At 41.5% G+C, this 20,827-nt stretch overlaps 1 protein-coding gene across 1 annotated transcript; it reads left to right on the top strand.

The window, feature by feature from the left end:
- The first annotated feature begins 1,457 nt into the window (after positions 1-1,457).
- GNAT2 (G protein subunit alpha transducin 2) lies at positions 1,458-20,681 on the top strand. Its single transcript, XM_082614933.1, has 9 exons — positions 1,458-5,240; positions 6,962-7,004; positions 7,307-7,448; positions 8,169-8,326; positions 10,237-10,365; positions 10,597-10,726; positions 12,402-12,555; positions 13,091-17,921; positions 18,163-20,681. The coding sequence occupies exons 1-8, from the start codon at positions 5,123-5,125 to the stop codon at positions 13,279-13,281; spliced, it is 1,065 nt and encodes a 354-aa protein (XP_082471059.1). The 5' UTR covers positions 1,458-5,122; the 3' UTR covers positions 13,282-17,921; positions 18,163-20,681.
- The last annotated feature ends 146 nt before the right edge of the window (positions 20,682-20,827 follow it).

Raw genomic sequence — 20,827 nt, 5'->3', positions numbered from 1 at the left:
TGATCCAGTAATTCCACTTCCAGGAAATTGTTCTTCTAAAAAGCGCTGCAAGAAAAGTATGCACAAAATTGTTCATAACTTCAATGTTTATCACATAGAAAGGTTGGAAACTTAAAGGTCCAACAATAGGAAAACGTTTAAATTATGTCATATGCATACAATGAAATACAACCATTAAAAATCGTTCTTGAAGAATCTCTTAAGGTGAAAATGTTTACAATGTAAAGTTAGGTGAAAAAAATGGATGCACAAATCTGTACATACAGTATGACCCTAATTATGTGACATATATGCATAGAAAACAAACACATCAAAAAGTGTAACAAATGATTATCGGTGAGTGGTGGAATTATGGCTTTTATTTTCCTCTTTATACTTATTTGCATTTTAAAAACTGTCTACAATGCATATCCATGATTTTTATAATCAAGGAAATGGAAAGCAATAAAAGTCTATAAAAATCTGTAATAGCCTCCACATCCCACCTAGTTAAGACTCTCCTATGTCTTAACCCCAGACTAAGTTAGTCTTGGGGCCTTTAGGAATTTTGAGGCTGTTGGGCTCTCAACACTGAATAATAAAATAAATCTCAAAATTAAAAATCAAGTCCCAGGTAACCATGTAGAAGGTCATCTATATTCTGATACAATGCAAATTTTGATGTAACTTTAAAGGGTGGTATCTTGTATTGGGCAAGGTCTTTTTAGGATTCCCCCTTAATCCAGACCTACCTACCTGTTTACCTACCTAACCAGCCCATAGGTGGCAATTCCTGCCCTCCACCCTACCTAGGAAAACCAGTTCACTAGTCCCTTCATGCTCCTCCCTAGTCCCATCTACAACACACCCTTCACCCTATAACCCTCCCATTTCTAGACTTTCAGTATGCTGTCCCTGCTAGGAAGTCTGCCCTGATTACAGCTAAGCCTCAATCTCCCCACCTACACAACATCAGCAAGAATCTTAATGGGGTTTCATTGTCTATGTAGAACAGTTTGGGAAATGAAGGAGTGAGTCATCCTCTCTGACCTCCAGCTGTTTTCATACTGGGGACTTAATGTTGTCTTTGAGCCTCTGGGATGTTCCCTAGCTTGAAACCAGCTTCCTCACTGCCTAGCCTGTACCCCAGATGGTTCCTGGAATGGCCCTCCCTGAACCTTAGGCCCCCACTGACAATGCACTCCTTAATTCTCTGAGGAACTGCTTCTCTTAGCTTCTCGCCTGATGCTCACCTGTGATGTCAGCCTCCTACCAAGGTCAAACCACTTTCAGCAGATATTAGACTTGGGAGAGAATACCTGCAGCCTCAAAAAGATCATTGGCCATGAGTTTCCTAAACCAAACATTATGCCTAGATCCTTCTAGAATCAAGCTGTTCAGCTCTTTTTCTCAGCTTCTCCCAGGAGCCAGTCCCCCACCCCAGTCACCCCGCATTTTTATAGCACCATGCGGCTGTATCCAACCATACTTGCTTATGTCTTAAATGGGTTTTAGCCAAACCCTTTGTCATTCAAGGCCTTTCACTGGCTAGCCCCAATTTTCCTTTCCTGTTCTCGTCTCCCAGCCCTCCCCTCCATGCACTTTCCACTCTTTTACTCCAGTCCAGTCATATCAAACTTCCCAGTCTTCTCTGAGCACACTTTGTACCTCATGCCTCCATGCTTTTTCTCAAGCTCTTTCCTCTCCTCCAAATGTCTATCCCCCATTTCTATTGTTGTTCTGCTTCTCTGTTGAGAGTCTGTTCATTTTAAAATTTTTCCCTCCCTTCTTCTACTAGAGAACTTATCAATTTGACAGTGAGATATGCAATTGTCTTTTCTACCAGGGGTACAGGCTAGATTTTAAACAGCTCTGAATTCTCCAGCACTAGCACAGTGCTCCTTTAACTAAATTGTTTCTCGGTGCATTTACACCAAATCTTCCTTTGGACTGGAAGACCCTGAAGGGAGTTCCTCTTTCTTCATGCTCACCCCCCAACTCCAGCTGGGACAAGGCTTTACACACAATCCCTACCACTGGGTATAAGACAGATCCTAAGACTTCCCCTTAACTCAGGAAGCAGGATTAAATTAGTTGGAAAACAGTGATTTTTTTCTTTCATTCAAAATATTGTAACTACTCAAACAATAAAGTCTGTTGCTAAAGAAGCTAAAAAATTTCGGGGGGTTATAAGGGCTGTGGACTAGGACACATGAGCTCTAGCTAATTCTGATACTAACTTTAGTAACATGTGGATCGCCTTTCTGTGCTTCAGTTCACTCACCTCTAAAATGGGAATAGCACCTACTCTACCAGGACACTGAACCCAAATGGGATAATAAAGGAGAACAGCCACAGGAAAGGCACAGGAGCTTAAGACAGGAGGCAGGAGGCATCAGGATGGTCCATGCATAGTAGCGGGCAGGTCTGTGCAATTAGAGGGCAGGTGAGGGCCAGGAGTTCCCATAGTCAGCTTAGTAGTGGGAATTGGGAGCCCAGCAAGCTAGGAAACAAGGAGAAGCAGCACAGAAGTTTGCTGAGGTGGTAGGTAAAAAAGGAACAAGTTCAAACATTTTCCCCACTTGTGAAACAAGTCAGTGGTTCCTTTAACAATGCAAGTGCTGCTGTTACTGAGCTCATGCATTTGCCCGTCTTTTTTTGCCCAATGTTCTTTCTCTGGCTGCTTTTGTGGAGCAGTGGAAAGAAAGATTGCCTGGTTTGTTTACTAAGCTATATGACCTTGAATAAAAGTTACTTAACCCTCAAGTCTCAGTTATCTGGTCTGTAATTTGGGGACAAGAGCACTTACCTTGAAGTCAGTGTGAGAATTAACTGAGATGAGCCACGTAAACTGTCTAGCACAGTTCCCGGCAGTTCCTTGCTCTGCACAGTGCAGGCTGCAGCGCAGCTCTGGCCTAGGTATAAGTTACCAATATTGTGGGTAGGTTAGGCAGGGCTGGTGAGGTATCATTACTGAAACTTTATAGCCAAGATTCCAAGACAGTCACAATTTCAAAGACTCTCCTGTTTTCCCTTAAGTCAATAAGCACCTGCCAATTTTTGATTGGGAAAAGATGATCGCCATGGAAGGCACCTTGGCGGCTGCCTACTTCTCCATCAGCCCTGAGAGTCTGGGCTCCAGGCCCAGGGCTTCTCAGCCAGATACCCAGATATGCAGGCGAGAGGCGGTGGGTAGGAGGAAGGTGATCAGGGATAGCTCAGGGTACCTGGTAGATGGGAGACCTAGGTTCTACCTCCCACTTTCTCAGTCTACCTGGCCACTGCTGCGCAATTCCACTCTAAAAGGAAAGAGCAAGTTAAATACTTGGAGCTCAGTGTTTCTCTGCATTGGCTGCATATTAGAACCACCTGGGAAATTTTAAACTCTTCATGCCTGGACTGCACTCCAGACCAGTTAAATCAGTATTTTTTTCTTTTTTTAAGTTCTCTGGGTAAATTCCAATATACACCAAAAGCTGAGAACCACTGTTCTAGATCAGGGTTTTTCAAACTGTGTTAGTTTAGAATACAGTTTCTCAGGCTCTAGAACTGGCACTACTACTGGAACTTACTGATTCTAAAACACACTCTTTTAAAAACACACATATATTAACCTCTTTGAAATCAGAATGATCTTCCATTCAGTGCCATCTAAGATGTGATGAAATATAGAAACAAGCATCCCAGGTAATTCTTATGATTTGGCCAGTGTGAGGAAAAAACAGTTCTCTAGTACTCCCTAGGGCAGAGCTTTCCAATCTTTAGTATCCTTAGAGTCACCTGTGATCCTGTTAAAATGCACGTTCCGAATCAGAAGGTCTGTGTTAAGGCCTAAGATTCTGCACTTATAAGCAGCTCCCAGGTGATCTGTGCTGGGCCTTTCACCACATTTTCGGTAGCAACATTCCCTCTGAGGAGCTTCCACAGCAACTCATTTAAGTAAACTGAAATAATTGGCATAGACAAGTATGACCAATGGAGAGAGTCTTTGATATGTCTGTGAGGCAGTTTGTAGGCTGCACGCTCATCTCTCCCTGGGAAGGGGCAGCTGCAACGAGAGCCAGAGGAAGGGCTGCCCTGACCTTTGAGGAGCCAGAGGCTAGAGTCTAATTTCCCAAGGAAGCACTGTTATGTGAGGCAGCACAAACCCTCCACACTAAATACCAGCAAAGTTCACTTGCCAAGTGAAGTTAGGCCCCAGGTGGCTTTAGTGGGTAAGCAGCCCCGTTCCCTCTACCACATACCCTTTTTCCTCTTTCCCTCACTCATCAAAACTTCATTGAGGATCCACTAATAAACCACAAGGTCTGAAGGATTCAAAGATGAATCAGATTTGGTACCTGACCTTTGAGGGGAGGAATTCAGTCTGGAGGAAACCCATCTGTAAAACAGACAATAATGAAGTGATTAAGTGCTAATAACAGGAGTATATATAAAGAGATGAGCCAACATAAAGGAACAATGCTAATAGCTTCCTGGTGCAGCAGCCACTGGAGGAGCTGGAGGAAACATTTCTAATCTTTCCAAAAAGGGGTAAACCTCAAACAAAGATTCCTTGCCAGGACCGGCCTGCTATGATGGAAGAGTCTGCGTTGGTGCCTTGAAGCTTTGTAATCTGGAGTCTCAACGTGGGGAAAGCTTCCTCTGTTTGTGTCTTTAATCTCTAGCTCTAAGATGCAAGTGAATCTAAGAAGGAAGAGACTTTTAGGGGATCAGCCCCTCAAAAGGATGGGGCAACCATTATCTTATTCCAGAGAGTTCCAGCATTGCATACTATCCTCCTGTGTCAGAATCCAGCACATCATTTCCCTAGTTACAGAAACACTTGGGTCTTTGCCCTTTGTCATATTGAGCTCTTAATTGGCTCAACCCATCACACTGCTAGATATAAAGGCTACAATCCCTAGACTAAGTAGGTCTCTGGCTGGGGTACATAGTCTCGGGCAAGACAGGCAGGGTACGAGAATATAGAGCCCACTCCCTCACCCAGCTCCCTATAGACTGGCTTTTTAGGAGGACTAAGAAACTGATACGTGATCCGATCCCAATTTACTTTTTCCTTATCTTCCATCTCTCAGATAGGAAACCCTAGAGGAGAAGCTTAAGGGCCAGAGGAAGCCACCAAGGAGGAGACGGCAGAAAGATGGGGAGTGGAGCCAGTGCTGAGGACAAAGAACTGGCCAAGAGGTCCAAAGAGCTAGAAAAGAAGCTGCAGGAGGATGCTGACAAGGAAGCCAAGACCGTCAAGCTGCTATTGCTGGGTGAGCGAGATGGTTAGATGAGCCAGAGAAGGAGAAGGTACTGCTCCTTCCTGCTTATCCTGGATGGTAGGTGGTTTCTAGCCCACTGTGTGGGGAGGAGGGATGGAAGGTCATTTTTCTTCTCCCAATCCAGTCTCAGGCTAGGGGAACAGGAGCTCTAGGGCTGAACACATCCACCCCAACGAGATGCAGAATGCCAAAGTTACTCTGGAACTGTTCTGCTCTTCCTTGAACCAGGAATAGTGTGAGGGCCAGGATGCACCCACCCATCTCCAGATTTAACCAAACCTAACACCTAACAACTTAGCAAATATCATGAACTCTAGGCTTGCAGACACTTACTGAATCTACAAACAGAAACTCTGAGTCAAGGACTCAGAAAAGGACAGTGCACTCAGAAGTCCTACCATATAATCAGTGTCATGTAGTCCCAAGGATAGGCCTAATGGTTCTTACCAAGTATACTGGTTCCTTCTCCTTGCTTTCAGTAAAAAAAAATTGTAAAAATATGAGAAGTGGGGAGCCCTGAGTGGGGAGGAATGGAGTCTTTAGAGAAGTCCTTTCCTGGCTTTCTATTCAGCAGCTGCCTCTAAAGCCCCTGCCAGATGGGAGGATCATCAGCTTGATGAGCTCCTAAGCAGATCACAGGTTTGTGCTGAAAAAAGAAAAGCACCTCAGTCGGTCAGAAATTGATCATGGCTGTAAACAGAGCCAAAACAATAGAGTTTGGGACAGCTGGCTTAGGAAAAAAACCCAATGGTAGTACAGAAGTAGGCAAGCTGGAGCAGGTAGGATCTTTATAGCAGAAGACTGGCTGGCTGGGCTGGGTTTCCAAACCCATGAGGAGCCTGGGAACTAGGGCCCCAAACTAAGGCACCTCCCTTCCGTCAGCTGATCTGTGGCATGGCCCTAAGGACACAATAAAGAGCACATCTCTGTAAGCAGACTCCAAGGAGCCCAGGAGGCTACAGAGGGGAAAGAGATGGCAAGGCCCCTGAGAGATCTTTTAAGCCTAAGCAGCTTTCTTCTACATTCAGGATAAGAAGCTTAGAGGGACCAAGCACAGGATAAGTGGGCGGGGGGCGATGTTTAAGGCATCAGGGATAGTATAGAGTGGGGGAGAGAGCTGAAGGGTATGCGGGTCTTTGATAGAGGGAGAGTGGGGTGTGAATGATGATCTAAGAACATTTTAGTCAATAATGGAAACAGTAAGATAACGAAAAAATAGTATTTCAGTGAGGTGATCCAGCTTTCTCCAATCCCACCCCAAGATCACTCTCCTGAGTAAAAACAGGCAGAGTAGAAACGTGTTAAAGGAGTTCCCCTGAAGCTATCAGTGGTTCTCAACGAGATCTTGTACACCCCCACCCCAAGACACTTGGAAATGTCGGGAACATTTTTGGTCGTCACAGCCGGAAGATTGGAGTGCTACTGGCCTCTGCCAGTGCTGCTAAACACCCTACAATGCACAGGACAGCCCTCCACAGAAAAAACCATCCAGCCCAAAGTGTCAATAATGCAGAGGTTGAGAAACTCTCCTCCGATTCCAGATCAAATGGCCTGAGCTCAAAGCTGGCAGAAATCGGGGCAATAATCATCCCTATGTGTTCTCCCCTAACAAGGCTCCCAAGCGAGCAGTGGCTTAGACTTCTCACGGGCCATCTACTGGAGGGGTGGGGAGAGCCGGTGGAAATCTGAAGCATAAGCATTTCTCCCTGCAGGTGCTGGGGAGTCAGGAAAGAGCACTATCGTCAAACAGATGAAGTGAGTAGGAACAAAGCCCCTAAGGACTGAGGTAGGGTGAAGAAGTCAGTAGAGCCAGTGGAAGCATGGATGATAAAGGGCTCTTTATCTGGGTTCTTAAGGAACCCAGATGTAAAGGATATAAAGGATCTTATTCCCAACGTTCCTCATCTGCATGCCCCATGTCCCTCACTCTCCACTTCGGGATAGCAGTAAGAATAGAGAGATTGGGTTCTTATGACCCTTTAAATCCTCCCAGAGTCCCAATCCCTTAGGTCTGGTTACTCAGGTCCAACGAAGGGCTGGGTGTCTCCTCCTTGCAGGATCATTCATCAGGAAGGCTATTCACCAGAAGAATGCCTGGAGTACAAGGCCATCATCTATGGGAATGTGCTACAGTCCATCCTGGCTATCATCCGGGCCATGCCCACACTGGGCATTGACTTTGCTGAAGCAAGCTGTGTGGTATGTGGTTAAGGGTGGGAGGAAAAGCTAACGAGGTGAACAGGCCAGTGGCCAATGAGCTATGAGGAAACATGGGTCAGAAAAAAGTTTATGTAACTAAAACCCCACTTGCTGAGCTTTTTTTTACTTCAGTCCTAGCAAAGCATGCAATTCCTACCTTTATAATAAATGTTCATTAAAAAAAAAAAATCTGCTCAGCTTCCTCTGCCTTTTGGTCTTATTTTACCATCTAAATTGTTCCCCTCAGGTTCTTTGCCCTGGCTGTGGAACTTTTATAAGCCAAATTCCTAGTTCCAGTATTGTCCTTTTCCTAGATTTGAATCATTGAAAAAACAAAGGTGATAGGTTCCTGTCTATCATCTTGTCCATTTCATGGTCAATCTGGTCTTTAAACTTCCAATCTCCCTGCAGCAGACCACCCACATTTAGTGGCAGGACACTCACTTTTGGACTAAGGATGGAAGATGGAAACACCACAGAGGAAGCCCCTGGGACCTCTGTTATCCACTAGGCATCCCAGGACTGGATATATTGCCACCCTCTGCATCTCAGAAGCACCCTCAAAAATTAATCAGTGTTTATTTAGAATCTTTGCTGGACACCATCTCCACCTTAGGCTTTGGTTGCAATGCAAAATGCTTTCCTTTCAGCAGAATTCCCAAAAGCCTCCTGGAAAGCCATTACTCCCGTGTAATTCTCATCCTGGTTTCTGCCTTACAGGATGATGGGCGACAGCTCAACAACCTGGCTGACGCCATTGAGGAGGGCACTATGCCTCCTGAGCTGGTGGAGGTCATCAAGAAGTTGTGGAAGGATAGTGGGGTGCAAGCCTGCTTTGACAGAGCTGCAGAGTACCAGCTCAATGACTCGGCATCCTAGTAAGACTCTGATTGGGGAGGGGGTGGGATGAGGCATCAGCAACCTTCTAGGAGAAATCACAGCGAGCTGAAAATTTTAGGCACTGACAGCTGGAGACCCAAGGACTGAATTCAGGCTGCATGCCTGTCTTATTAGGCTTGAGCAGTGTTTTACTATGCTTTGAATTTAATGCCTTTATATTGGGACATTTGCCACAGTTCCCACCACTTTGTATTGCTTACACTGGTTCACTGCAACCTACAAAGCTGAAGACTCAAAATTCAAAACAGAGGTGCTCTGTTTAACAGCCCTCAGCTCCTGCCTTCTTAAATCAAACACGTAGCCTCTCCTTTCAGAATCATGAACACTAATACAGCCCTGCAGCTCTGCCACGCATTCTCCTACGAGGCATGATTCATCATGACCCTCTCAGGGCTGAAATTTCTAGCTGGCAACACAGGCTCTACTTAAGCCACTAGCCTAAAATGAAAATCTCCTTCACCCATAGCATCTTATGTCAAAGTGCCAGGGCACAGGACACAAACTGCCAGGGCAAACCAAAGAAAGTTGGTCAGGGATTAGAGAGCACTAACTCTGCAAAGTTGGTCCCCAAAAGATAAGGTACACAGAGTTTATCAATCCTACCTCAAACAGCATGATATCATAGATGGGCATGAGCTTCAGAGTCAAATAGACCTGGGTTTAGCCCCTGTTTTATCACCTAATCTTATAATAAAGTTATCATTTACTATCCCTGGAGCACTCACTCACTCACTCAGGCCTAGGCACTGCTCAGTGCATTAGGTACACCTTTTCATTTAATCTGCACAATATGCCTTTATGGTAGATAGTATTTTTTATTAGTCCTATTTACAGATGGAAAACCTGAGGTTCAGAGAAGTAAATTAACTTGCCCAAAGTCATATAGATAAATGGCAGAGGCTGGATTTAAATCCAGGTCTATTTGTCCACAAAGTTGAATGTTTTTTTACAGTATACCACAATGCCTCTTGTCCTGGACAAGTTATTTAACTCTTCTGGATTTTTCCTTCATCTGTAAAATGGGATATGAAACTTGAAGGTTTATGAGGTTAAATGAGAATTTAAATGTGAAAATGTCTGGCATATAGTTAATTTGCCCTCCCTCTTTCTCTCAGTCCTCTCACTTCACATCTGCTTTTTTTTTTTTTTTTTTTTTTACTTTTTAATGGTAACTATCAAACAAATACAAAAGCAGAATAATACAATCAATCACCTGGCTTCAACTGTTACCAACCGATGGCCACACTTGTTTCATTTTATCTCCATTCCCCACTGGAATATTTTCAAGTAAACTCCAGATATATCATTTCATCCTAAAAATTTCATTATGTTATCTCTAAAAAATATTCTTTAAAAAAAAAGAATCACAACATAATTATATCTAAATATTTAATAATTCCTTAATGTCATCAAATATCCAAGTCAGTGTTCATTCAAGTTTCCCCAATTATCTCAAATGTTTTTTCAACTTGATTCAGGATATAAACAAGGTCCATGCATTGCACTGGTTCACATCTCATATATTTCTAAAATCTCTTTTAATATACTCCTGCTTCTTGATGGAATTTTGGCACCCATTTAAACCACCAAGTCTCATTCAAGGGTCTAGAAAACCTTGTAGTCAGGTGAAACAGAAGGAAAAGTTATCTGACTTGACTTAAATGGGCCAGAACCTCTGCCTCAAATGGGCCAGTCCCTCAGCCCATCCCACACTTCCTTTTGTAAGGACACAAGAGGGTTTGAAGGAAAGACTCCTAGATTTAACCATATGAATTCTAGGCTGGTTCTATCATTAAGTTAGCTATATGCCTTTGGGTAAAACCCTTCACCTTTCTTGACTTTGGCTGTGGAAAATTTAATATTATCAATGCCAATCGATTTTTTCCAGCTACCTGAATCAATCAGACCGAATTACAGCCCCTGACTACCTCCCTACTGAGCAAGATGTGCTACGATCCAGAGTCAAAACCACAGGCATCACTGAGACCAGGTTTTCTGTCAAAGACTCGAACTTCAGGTGAGTACATGGTTCCCTGGGAGCATGTCAGATACCCAAAAAGGGACGTAGGTATGCTTCTTGGCTTTCACAAAAGCCCAGTCTGACTTCCTCCTCCTTCTCCCCCTTTCCTTTCCACTTCCCATCTTACTGCTAACGGGCCCCAAAGTTGCCACCTCTGTGGGGTAAACACCAAGTGCATGTGGGTCACACATTGGGTATACGTTTGAAAACAGGTGTTTCTTCTCTCAGGATGTTTGATGTGGGAGGGCAGAGATCAGAGAGAAAGAAGTGGGTCCACTGCTTTGAGGGAGTCACCTGCATCATTTTCTGTGCAGCCCTCAGTGCCTATGATATGGTGCTGGTGGAAGATGACGAAGTGGTGAGTGAACTTTGCACCAAGCAGCTTTGATAGATAATTCCCCTGTGACCCTTCCTCTAAACTTTGTGTCACTCCATTACCCCAACTTGGGTGATTTCAGCTAACACTAACAGTCTAGCAGTCTTCTAGCAGACCAATGTCTCAGGCAAATAATTTTAGAAAAACCTCTTCTTCTGAAGGTTCTAGGTTAGCACTTTAGAGCTCCAGATTTACTGAGAGCTTGGTCTCCGATTAGACATCCAAGTACTACTTGGGACATCAAAAATCTCGTAAGACAAACTGAGTATTAAAGGAATGAGTGATCATTAACTTGGCAATGCAAAGGAGTCACACTTAGTAGTCTCCCAAGCTGCCTATGGAAGTAAAGGATAGGAGATGAAAATGATAGAGCAGAAAGAACAACGTACGACGTGTATCTATGCAACATGATAGAGGGGTTGCACACTAACCTCACTTGGAAGCCTAAATATATACTCAGTGTCAATAGGACTAGAGAGAGACTGGCAAACCAGTTTTCTCACATGCCACTTAAATTGGCAGCTGGAGAACTACCTGAGGGTGGTCCTCTTGAGCCTGTGGAGTTTTACAAGACAGGAGCTCTGCAGGAACAGTGTCAGCCCATCCAGGTACCTTCCAAGTTTAAGACAGGGCATGTCAAAGGCATGGAAAACGCCAATTTTACATATGCATCTGCTCTATAAACAGAGACCCACAGTTTACTGATAGAAGACAAAGCTTCTATCCTTCTATTCCCTGCTCCAGTTCTTCTCCCTTCTCCTTAGTAGTTTAGGTTCACATTAGTGCACTCTGAATATCTTCTAGCCAAAATGTCTTAGAGGGCCATTCATTTCCCAAGATCTCTTCCATCTTTAACCTTGAAGCCTAGAAGGTCTTAAAGGGTTTTTATAGGAGTATTAGCAATGAGAAAAGGCTACTAGTTTTATTAGGTGAAAAGATTGAGCCCAAGTCAGCTAATAGCACACTTCAAGACCCTAAAGGTCTACCCCCTAACAATAGGCTGGTTTGGGGCACTGGGTAACCTCTAGACTCTGCAGATTACAGCACTACTTCTCACTTATTGAAAGTGGCAATCAGAGAAGGAAATAAGGCAGAAGTGCTTGTGCTGTGGCATTGGGAAATTCTTTAGCCCTTACCATTTGGCACAAGGGCCAAATAATCCCTATTATGTTCCTGCCTGAACTGAGATGTGGGACTTTATAACAGAAGCCTATCAAAATCATCCTGGAGATGTATGTGGATATGTTAACTTGGGCCCAGTTTTAACCCTGAATCAGCAGCCCTTAAGGATATCAAAGTCCTAAGCTGTGCCCTGGTTGCCAAAGATCTGCATAACATTTACTGTACACCACCTACTATCATGGACACTATACATACATGATCTCATCTAACTTTCATAATAATCCTGAGAGAGGGAAACTGAGACTCAGAAAAGCTCAGTACTTTCCCTCAAATCATACAGTTGTGATATAAAGAGGATTAGAAGGAAGTCAGATCTCTTTGGCTCTACTCTACCACACTAAAAAAGAGATAAGCTGTTGCCTATCTTTCCTTTTACATTTGGAACACTGGTTTCTTCAAGGGGAGCAAGAACAGGAAGTAGACAGATATCCCATAAGCCCAACCTGATATCTCTGATGGTGTTTCCTCTTACTAGAATCGTATGCATGAGTCACTGCACCTGTTCAACAGTATATGCAACCACAAGTTCTTTGCGGCTACTTCCATTGTCCTCTTTCTCAACAAGAAGGACCTCTTTGAGGAAAAAATCAAGAAAGTCCATCTCAGCATTTGTTTTCCAGAGTATGATGGTAAGTGCCAGGGGCTGGAGACAATTCTTTCATAGTAATGACAGGTGGCTGCCTCATTTCCTATACCAAGGAGACATAAAGGAACTTGTCTTTAAGGAGTAGTAAGTGTAACTCCTCTGCTTTGCCAAGTTGATGATCCCTTATCCCTTTAATATTCAGTTCCTCTTATGAGCTTTATAATGTCCAAGTGATATTTGGATGTCTAACCTGAGAAACTTGAGCATTCAGTTAGAGGTTTAAATTCAGATGTCTCCGGAATAGAGCAGACATTAGATTCAGGAGACCCACCGACTGTTCAGATGATAACTGCCAGAAACCAAGGTGGAGACATAGACACCTCTCTCCTCAATTTCTTTGCTCAACTCAAGTGGGAAACACTGGAGTGCAATAAAGGAGAGGGCCCTCCCTCTAAAAATAGGCCCCCAACTGCAGCTGTCTAATACAACATTTTGAGGATCAAGTGAGTCACTTAAAAAGTGAGCAACTAAGAAGGGTTAATTTATCCCACTTCTTCACTATTTTTCTGGAAAACCAGGGAACAACTCTTATGAGGATGCAGGGAATTATATCAAGAGTCAATTCCTTGACCTCAACATGAGAAAAGATGTCAAAGAAATCTACAGTCACATGACCTGTGCCACAGACACCCAGAATGTCAAATTTGTATTTGATGCAGTTACAGATATTATCATCAAAGAAAACCTCAAGGACTGTGGACTCTTCTAATTCTCACCATTCCTCAAGTATACGTTCTATAAACAGGTTCAGAATCTGGGTAACTTCAAGCAGAAAATTTTAGGTCAACATACCATGACAAGAATACATCCATTCTCCCTTGGAGATGGAGTATGTATGATTGCAATTGCGTCTCATACGTTCTTTTAAAAGTGGGATAGCTAGTACAGTTTAAAGAATGCAAGGCCAGGAGTCAGAAGACCCAGGTTCCAGTACTGGTTCTGCAACTTACTACAAAAATGTAAATATTTCATTTCTCTGAGTCTTGAGTTCCTCATCTATAAAATGAAGATAACTTCTCTATACTACTTCACAGGGTTATTCTAATGATCATAAACATAACTGAAGGAGGAGAAGGCACATAAAAGCTGTGTGGTTAGTGACAGAAAGAAATCCTATATAAAAGCTCCCATTCATAAAATTCAACACCAGGTTTTTAGATGAATTATCCCAAACAAAAAAGCAAACCTTCCCTGCAGTCTGCAAAAAAACTAATTAAAAACGGAACCTCACTAAACCTACCACCCTTTTTTACTAACAGACCTTTATGTGCCTTAGCTCAGAGACCTGAATCACCAGATAAAAGTTGTGAGTTTCTTAGTTTCTAAGGTATACATCCAGAAAAGATTTTTTTTTTCCTTTGGCCGCTCGCACTGTTTGCAGGATCTTAGTTCCCCGACCAGGGATTGAACCCCGGCCCTCGGCAGTGAAAGCACAGAGTCCTAAACACTGGACTTCCAGGGGATTCCCAGAAATGATTTTTATTAAGCACAGATTATCCCTCTGCTCCCAAACTGCCAAAAAGACTGTGTTCCCTGTATCTCTCTAAGTATAGGGATACTTATCCCTGTAAGTAACTTTATCAGCTATACAAGACACTTTCTGAATAAACTTGGAGGACAGAACACACTCCCACTTGGAGTATTACTGATTTTATTGCTCCCACTTCTCTATCACAGAATTTAGAGTAAGTGAGCAATCCTAAAATCCTTGTTTCAACCACTACATGTTTCAGGAGAACAAAAAAGGCAGTTGATTTTGCTTTAGGCACTGAAAATCTTTGCAGTTGGGTCCATCAGATGCCTGGCTGAAAACAACATCTCCCCAAACAGGCCAACAATTAAATTATTCCCTGAACTCCTTTGGGGGAAAACAAAGCTTGTATTTATCTTGACAGGAGGTGGTGAAGTCAAGTATAGATTTAGCATTTACAACTACTAGTGAGGAAAGCTCTGGGCATCCAAGATTTAGTATATAAAAGAAAGTGTCAATTAAAATGAATATCTGCTCCTTGCCAAAAATATACATTCACACTTAGGCTACTACTAGCAATATTGATACTAGAGAGCCATATGAGCTTGAAATACACTGAAGAATACATTTGCAGCTGTTAAAATTGGATTCATTTAATAGTCTTTCTGATTCCTTGAAGAGAAACCAACTTGGGAAAATTACCAGAAAAATAAGGAAAACTACTCTGCCCACTGCCGATTAAAACACTTAAGCCAAAGAAAAAAATCTGGGTAAGACTTCTTGCATCCAAGCACTGTTCAGGGACTATACTAAAGGGCACGCTCCAAAGATCACTAACCTCTTTGCTTTAACTCAACATATAGGGGCTCCGAGTCTTTTTTTTTTTTTTTTTTTTTTTGGTATCATAGATCCCTCTGGCAGTCTGATAAAACCTATGGACCTCTTCTCAGAGTATTTAAAAATGCATAAAATAAAATTCAGAGAATTACAAAGGAAACCAACATACTGAACCCAGTTTTATCTTTGAAGTTCTGAAGCCCCAGGTTAAGAATCTTTGCTATAGCTATGATCTTATCTATTCAGGGCCCAGATGTAACTTTTCCCATTTATTCTACCTTCAAGTAGGGTAGCCCCACCTACCCCCAAATCATGCCAGATTATTTGCTTCTTTTATTAACTTTTCCTTGATCTTTGACTCTAGGCAGGAATTGGCTATGGGCCAAACTGTAAAAGCCCAACCCAGGCTCCTCGGTTATTAATGTTCATATAGAACCTGCCCTTACAGTACTAGCATGAAAACAAAGCCAGTGGGACAGGTCTTCTGGTAGAACAATCTCTAGCAGAATAAAACACGGCTGTGTTTCCGTTTTCTTTTGCTCTGGTAGACATCCCAGCTTTTAACTGGTTTATAAACAAATTCACACAAGCCACCCTATATGCACTTTGCAAAAAGGTTACCTTGGAGGCTGGATGGGGAAGTAGCAGTACTTAAAAGCGACACTTCTACAGCTGCTTTACTGAAGTTAGGATCTGGTTATTCATCTTATAATATTTTCAAGCTAAAACTCTTCTGGTGAGTCTACACAGAATAAAAACAGCGGGCCTTGGTCATCCATTCTCTTGTTCCTTAGAACAAAGTCAAAACAATTTCCTGAAGCTCTTAGCCAACACCGAGATGTTCTCTGAGTAAAGGTAAGAGGACTTCAAATGTTCTGGATAAGCTTCCAAAAAAGGCATTAATCCTTACCGCAGCTTGTTTGTCAGGCCCAGAGATGGTTCCCAAACCTCATACTATTAGAGACAACTCCACTGGTACTTCTCCTACCCAACTGGCTTATTTTTATTTCATGGACATTTTGATTGTGTGCATGAAAAGTTCTCTTTGCATAAAACAGCTGTTAGAAAGCTTAAAACCAAAATTATGCCATATACTCACTCTGCTGCCTATATCTGTCTTCTTTTGCTTCATTTTAAATTTACACTATACTGTTGAATTTTATATCATCAGAAATTGTTTTCTTGTAACAAGATAGGTGAAATTGTTTTTTTGTGACAAGATACGTCAGAAACTAATACTCAACCCTATTTTCACGTACTGCAATCTTAATTCTTAAAACGATAAAGCTAGAAGAAACTTAAAATATTCCAGGTCCACTAGCAATTTATAGATAAGAAACTGAGGCCAAGGGAGGTGGAGAGTCTTCATCAAGATCACACTGCTAGGAAGCAGCAGAACTAGAACTCCAAAACAGGTCTTCTGAATCCAAAGCCAGTGGTCTTTCTATATGCACCGTAATACCGACAGCCCACCATACACTATAACGTCAAAGTCAATTTTCTCATTCTCCTAAGCTCCTTCTATTCCCAAACAAATCCTTGGTCATTTTTAAATTATGACATCTCTAAATCATAGATATTTAACAAAATCATCTCCACACTAAATACAAATTGGTCTCAAAATGGAATGTGAAATTAGCATAAAACAGTAAAAGTATAAATAGCTTTGTTTGTTGAAGGTATAATTTTCTGTTCTTATACTTAGAGGGCAGAGACTGTAACACTTCCCTTGCATTGCATGATTAGATATTGATGAAAGTAAGCCAAATGTAAATTAAGTTCCATTTCATATAAATCTGATGACAGTTTTTTCTTATAAAAATATGATTGACTCAAAAGGACAAATACAGTATGATTCCACTTATATGAAGTACCTAGTCAAATTTATAAAGACAGAAAGTAGAATGGAAATGGGGAATTATTATTTAATAGGTATGGTTTCAGTTTGGGAAGATGAGAAAAGTTCTGGAGATGAATGGTGGTAATGTTGTATAACGATGTGAATGTACTTAGTACTACTGAACTATACACTTAAAAATAATTTAAATGGCAAATTTTATGTTATGTATATTTTAACACAATAAAAAAATGGAAAAAATATAATTGGAAATGTGCTTTTATGTTTCTGTCAACTAAAGGAGGAATAAAAGCAGCACAAAAATTCAGTCTAAAAATTCAGTATAACTATAAAAGACACATTTACTTGTAACAGTTCTTACTCTGATAAAAAAAATCACGTACCCCAAATAGTCCAAATCTGGGTGGCCCCATTCCCAAGGGGAAAAATCACAGCATTCAAAAACCACTCTATACTTGGAGATGTGCCGTAGACCAAAGTGTGCCGGCCATGCTGGGTGGAGAAGGTGGTGAAGGGTGAAGAGCTCTTACCTCCCACTTCCCTCTCTACCCGGCACAGCCCCCGGAGCACAGATTCCAGCAGGACTTCAGTGTTGGGCCAGGGACTGCAAGTGTGCCAGAGCCTCTGGTGATCCTGCTAGGTAAACGCGTGAAGACATCTCTGTGAGGTCAAACAGATATACTGCAGACTGCAGGAACTTTTCTTTCCTTTGGTCATGGAAAAGTAAGCACCAGTTTGAATAGAAAGTAAAGAACTGGATTTAAATGCAAAACAAAGACCTTTTCACCCTGCTTCGCAAAATATAGGGTAATCTGTAGTTGAACTTCACTTCAGGTTTTCGAAATGAATATGGGAAAAGTGATGCTGAGAAAAGACAACCAGCTACAATGAATACATTTGTTGGTATTATCTGAGGTTACCTTTTTTGCAGTGGAGTACAATCTTGAGTATCATAAAGAGTATTTACAAAACACTTTTAAATGTGTTATTTCTGTTTGATCAGAACCATAGAATATCACAGCTAGAAGAAATAATTTAGTCTGTCTTTAGATGAGGGATATAAGACTGAAAGATTTCATAGCTAGCTGGAAGCAGGGAAAAGACCAGAACCCAGCACATCAAGCAACTCTCCAACTTCATAAGAGTCTGAGGACCTTCATCTTACATAAGCAAGAAAAAACAGGTAATTTCTTTTTTTTTTTTTTTTCTTTTTGCGTATGCGGGCCTCTCACTGCTGTGGCCTCTCCTGTTGCGGAGCACAGGCTCCGGACGCGCAGGCTCCGGATGCGCAGGCTCAGCGGCCATGGCTCACGGGCCCAGCCGCTCCGCGGCATATGGGATCCTCCCAGACCGGGGCACGAACCCGTATCCCCTGCATCAGCAGGCGGACTCTCAACCACTGCGCCACCAGGGAGGCCCAACAGGTAATTTCTTATGATTTGTTATATCTACTGAGATATTCTCTTACATATAAACAAGCCTCTCAGTAAAAATGTTTGGATAACCCAAAGGAATATGGCTGAGGGGTGGGGGTGGAGGGTAAGAAGACAGGATAAACCAGGTTGTACAGAACTTAATATGCCAGCTGTCAAAGATCTCACAGCTTAGTGAATGCTAACACACTGAGATGGTGTATCCCAGAAGTATGTTTACTAATATTTGATTATTTCTACTACCATGTTGATTCCCATTAGATTTCAGGAAGGGAGAACATATACCACTGGGCATACAAAGATTTTATATTATATTTGACTCCTCAATTATTCCCCTTACCTACCCCTTCCCAAACCCTCTCAAGAAGACTTTCATTCTATAGCTAGCTTTGCTCTTTTATCTGCCAACTGTAAATGAATATTCATGTTATTACACATAGTTACCTTTGTCATAGGATTTTATCTTTACTTTGGTATATCTTTCAATTTTCACTGAATAAATAAATGGAGTGAAATAAACAAAAGTTTGGAAACCCCAAGTTTCTAGTTTTGCCTTAATTTTATATAAAAACTAAATACTCTATCTAAAACGTAGGAATATTCTTTGACCAAACAGTCCTCATACTAATTTTCTGGGTGAAAGGCACTTTAAGTCATGTAGGTGCTTTATACTTAAGTGGCAAATAAAAAATAACTTAGTCATTCACTAGTGATTTTCAGGTTGTCTACTATTTGGGTTGATCTTTAATATAAGGTCTATTCAGTTGTCCCCAAATATTGGCCCAGGTTAGCTGCATCAGAACTACCTGAGGAATTTATTTTAAAAATACATATTCCCAGAACCTGGCTCAGACATTTTAACTGAGTGGAGTTTAGCCAGAGAATCTGTATGTTAATCTTGCACCTCAGGTATCTACTGCTGCATAATATTCCATATTATCTCTTATTCCTGAGAGACTTGAGTAAAGCCAGGTGTAGGCCTGACATAGTATCAGAAAATAACCATCCTGCCCTGATTTGTTCTGAAATATGCTTTCCTCAGCAGAAGTAACTCATAAAAGGTTATGAGAAAACTGGGGGGTGGGAATGGGGATTTAAAACCTAAACAAAGGTAAAGGAACAAGGATCTTGACCACCCTGGAAGTTAGTTCTCCAGTACGCCTCACTTAAATCTTTTACTTTCTGATAGTTCATAGTAAGAGCAACTTTCAGTTCCAGGCCTCTAAGCAGCCTGGTTTTCTCTTGTGTTTGGTGGCCATAAAGTTATACGGAGAGCTGTGACTGGTCCAGGTCAGATCTCTGATTTGTACTTTGAAGTCTAAACTGGAACACAAAAATTACCTGGCAGTACTTGGAAACTGAGATAATTTTGTTCTTAAAGTCAGTGTCACGTATGAAAGATTTCACAGGTAATATCAGTGAGTAGAGGGCTGTTGTTTTTTGAACATCTAGAAAGGAAAAAAATCAAAGACAGGTTTTTAATTGGATGAGAGACTAACTTTCTCTTATATGTAACTGCCAATACAGCAAGGAGCTCTGCAACAGGAAACTCCAGAACTATGCTAAGCAAATGGATAAATATAAAAAGTAACTAGTCAGGTCAGGCAAGCAATGTCCAAAGAAAGTCACAGCTACAAATCAGAGAACAGTGGCCAGGATATAAGAATAACAGGTGGACAAATAAATTAGAAGAACCAGCAGTTATTCCTAAATACTCCATAATGTGCATATAATAAAACACAAATATAATACATTAGAGAATAAAAAAGAAACAAGGGAAGAAAACAGCTTTTAAAAATTTGATCCATCTATTCTTAGAATGCAGCACCTTGTGAAAAATAACAACCCATCAGTATGATACACTGAATTAGAGGTTTAGAATTTAAACTGTCCACGGTGAAAAAAACATTTCAAGATCCACTTATGAATAACTGTAAAAATTCTTGGAATTTTCATGCCAGGAGGTGAAATCTGTTGCAAGGCTGAAATTATAAGGTAAGAGAAGACTGGCCATTAAGGAGCAGAATACTTCCTCTCTACATAGAGCCTAATGGATGGCAATTCTACAGCCCAGGGTTTTAATCAGGTGGAGAAGATGTGACTGTCAACAAAATAAAGGTACTGTTAACAATCCTTCCTGCTAGTGTCTGTTTCCTGTTCTTTATTTGTTAAAATTTAATTTTCTTAGATGTGCTGATTTCTTATGTGGTCCAAAGACTGGGCACCTAAATTCTGAAACATGATCCATCACAAATCTCCAGTATTCTCCACCAAAAAGACACAGGCAATTTTTCACTTCTTTGATTACAAACATCAATCCTTTTTCTCCAGGCTAATAGATATGAGGTTTCATTCCCCCATTCTGGCTCTGCTGTAAGAAAAGACCTTTTAATTCAATATATTGATACAATAATGATTTGCAAGGCTGATGATCAGAATCACCTTTTTAAAATTACAGAATGCCAGCCCACCAGCCAAGAGTCAATCTCTGAGATGGATCCAGGTGATTTTGACTTAAGGCATATTTGAAAACCACTGATTGAAACTGTGTCCCTGTGTCCTTAAGGAATGTGCATTTTGATAAATTATTTGGCATGGGGGGGTAGGAGGTGATCCTCAACAAATGTAAATGGTGTAGAGGCAAAAATGTGGAGAA

This window comes from Mesoplodon mirus (assembly GCF_964341445.2).
Source record: "Mesoplodon mirus genome assembly, chromosome: 3".
Taxonomy (NCBI): Eukaryota; Metazoa; Chordata; class Mammalia; order Artiodactyla; family Ziphiidae; genus Mesoplodon; species Mesoplodon mirus.
The sequence above is the reverse complement of the archived record's forward strand: the minus strand, read 5'-3'. Positions and strand labels throughout refer to the sequence as shown.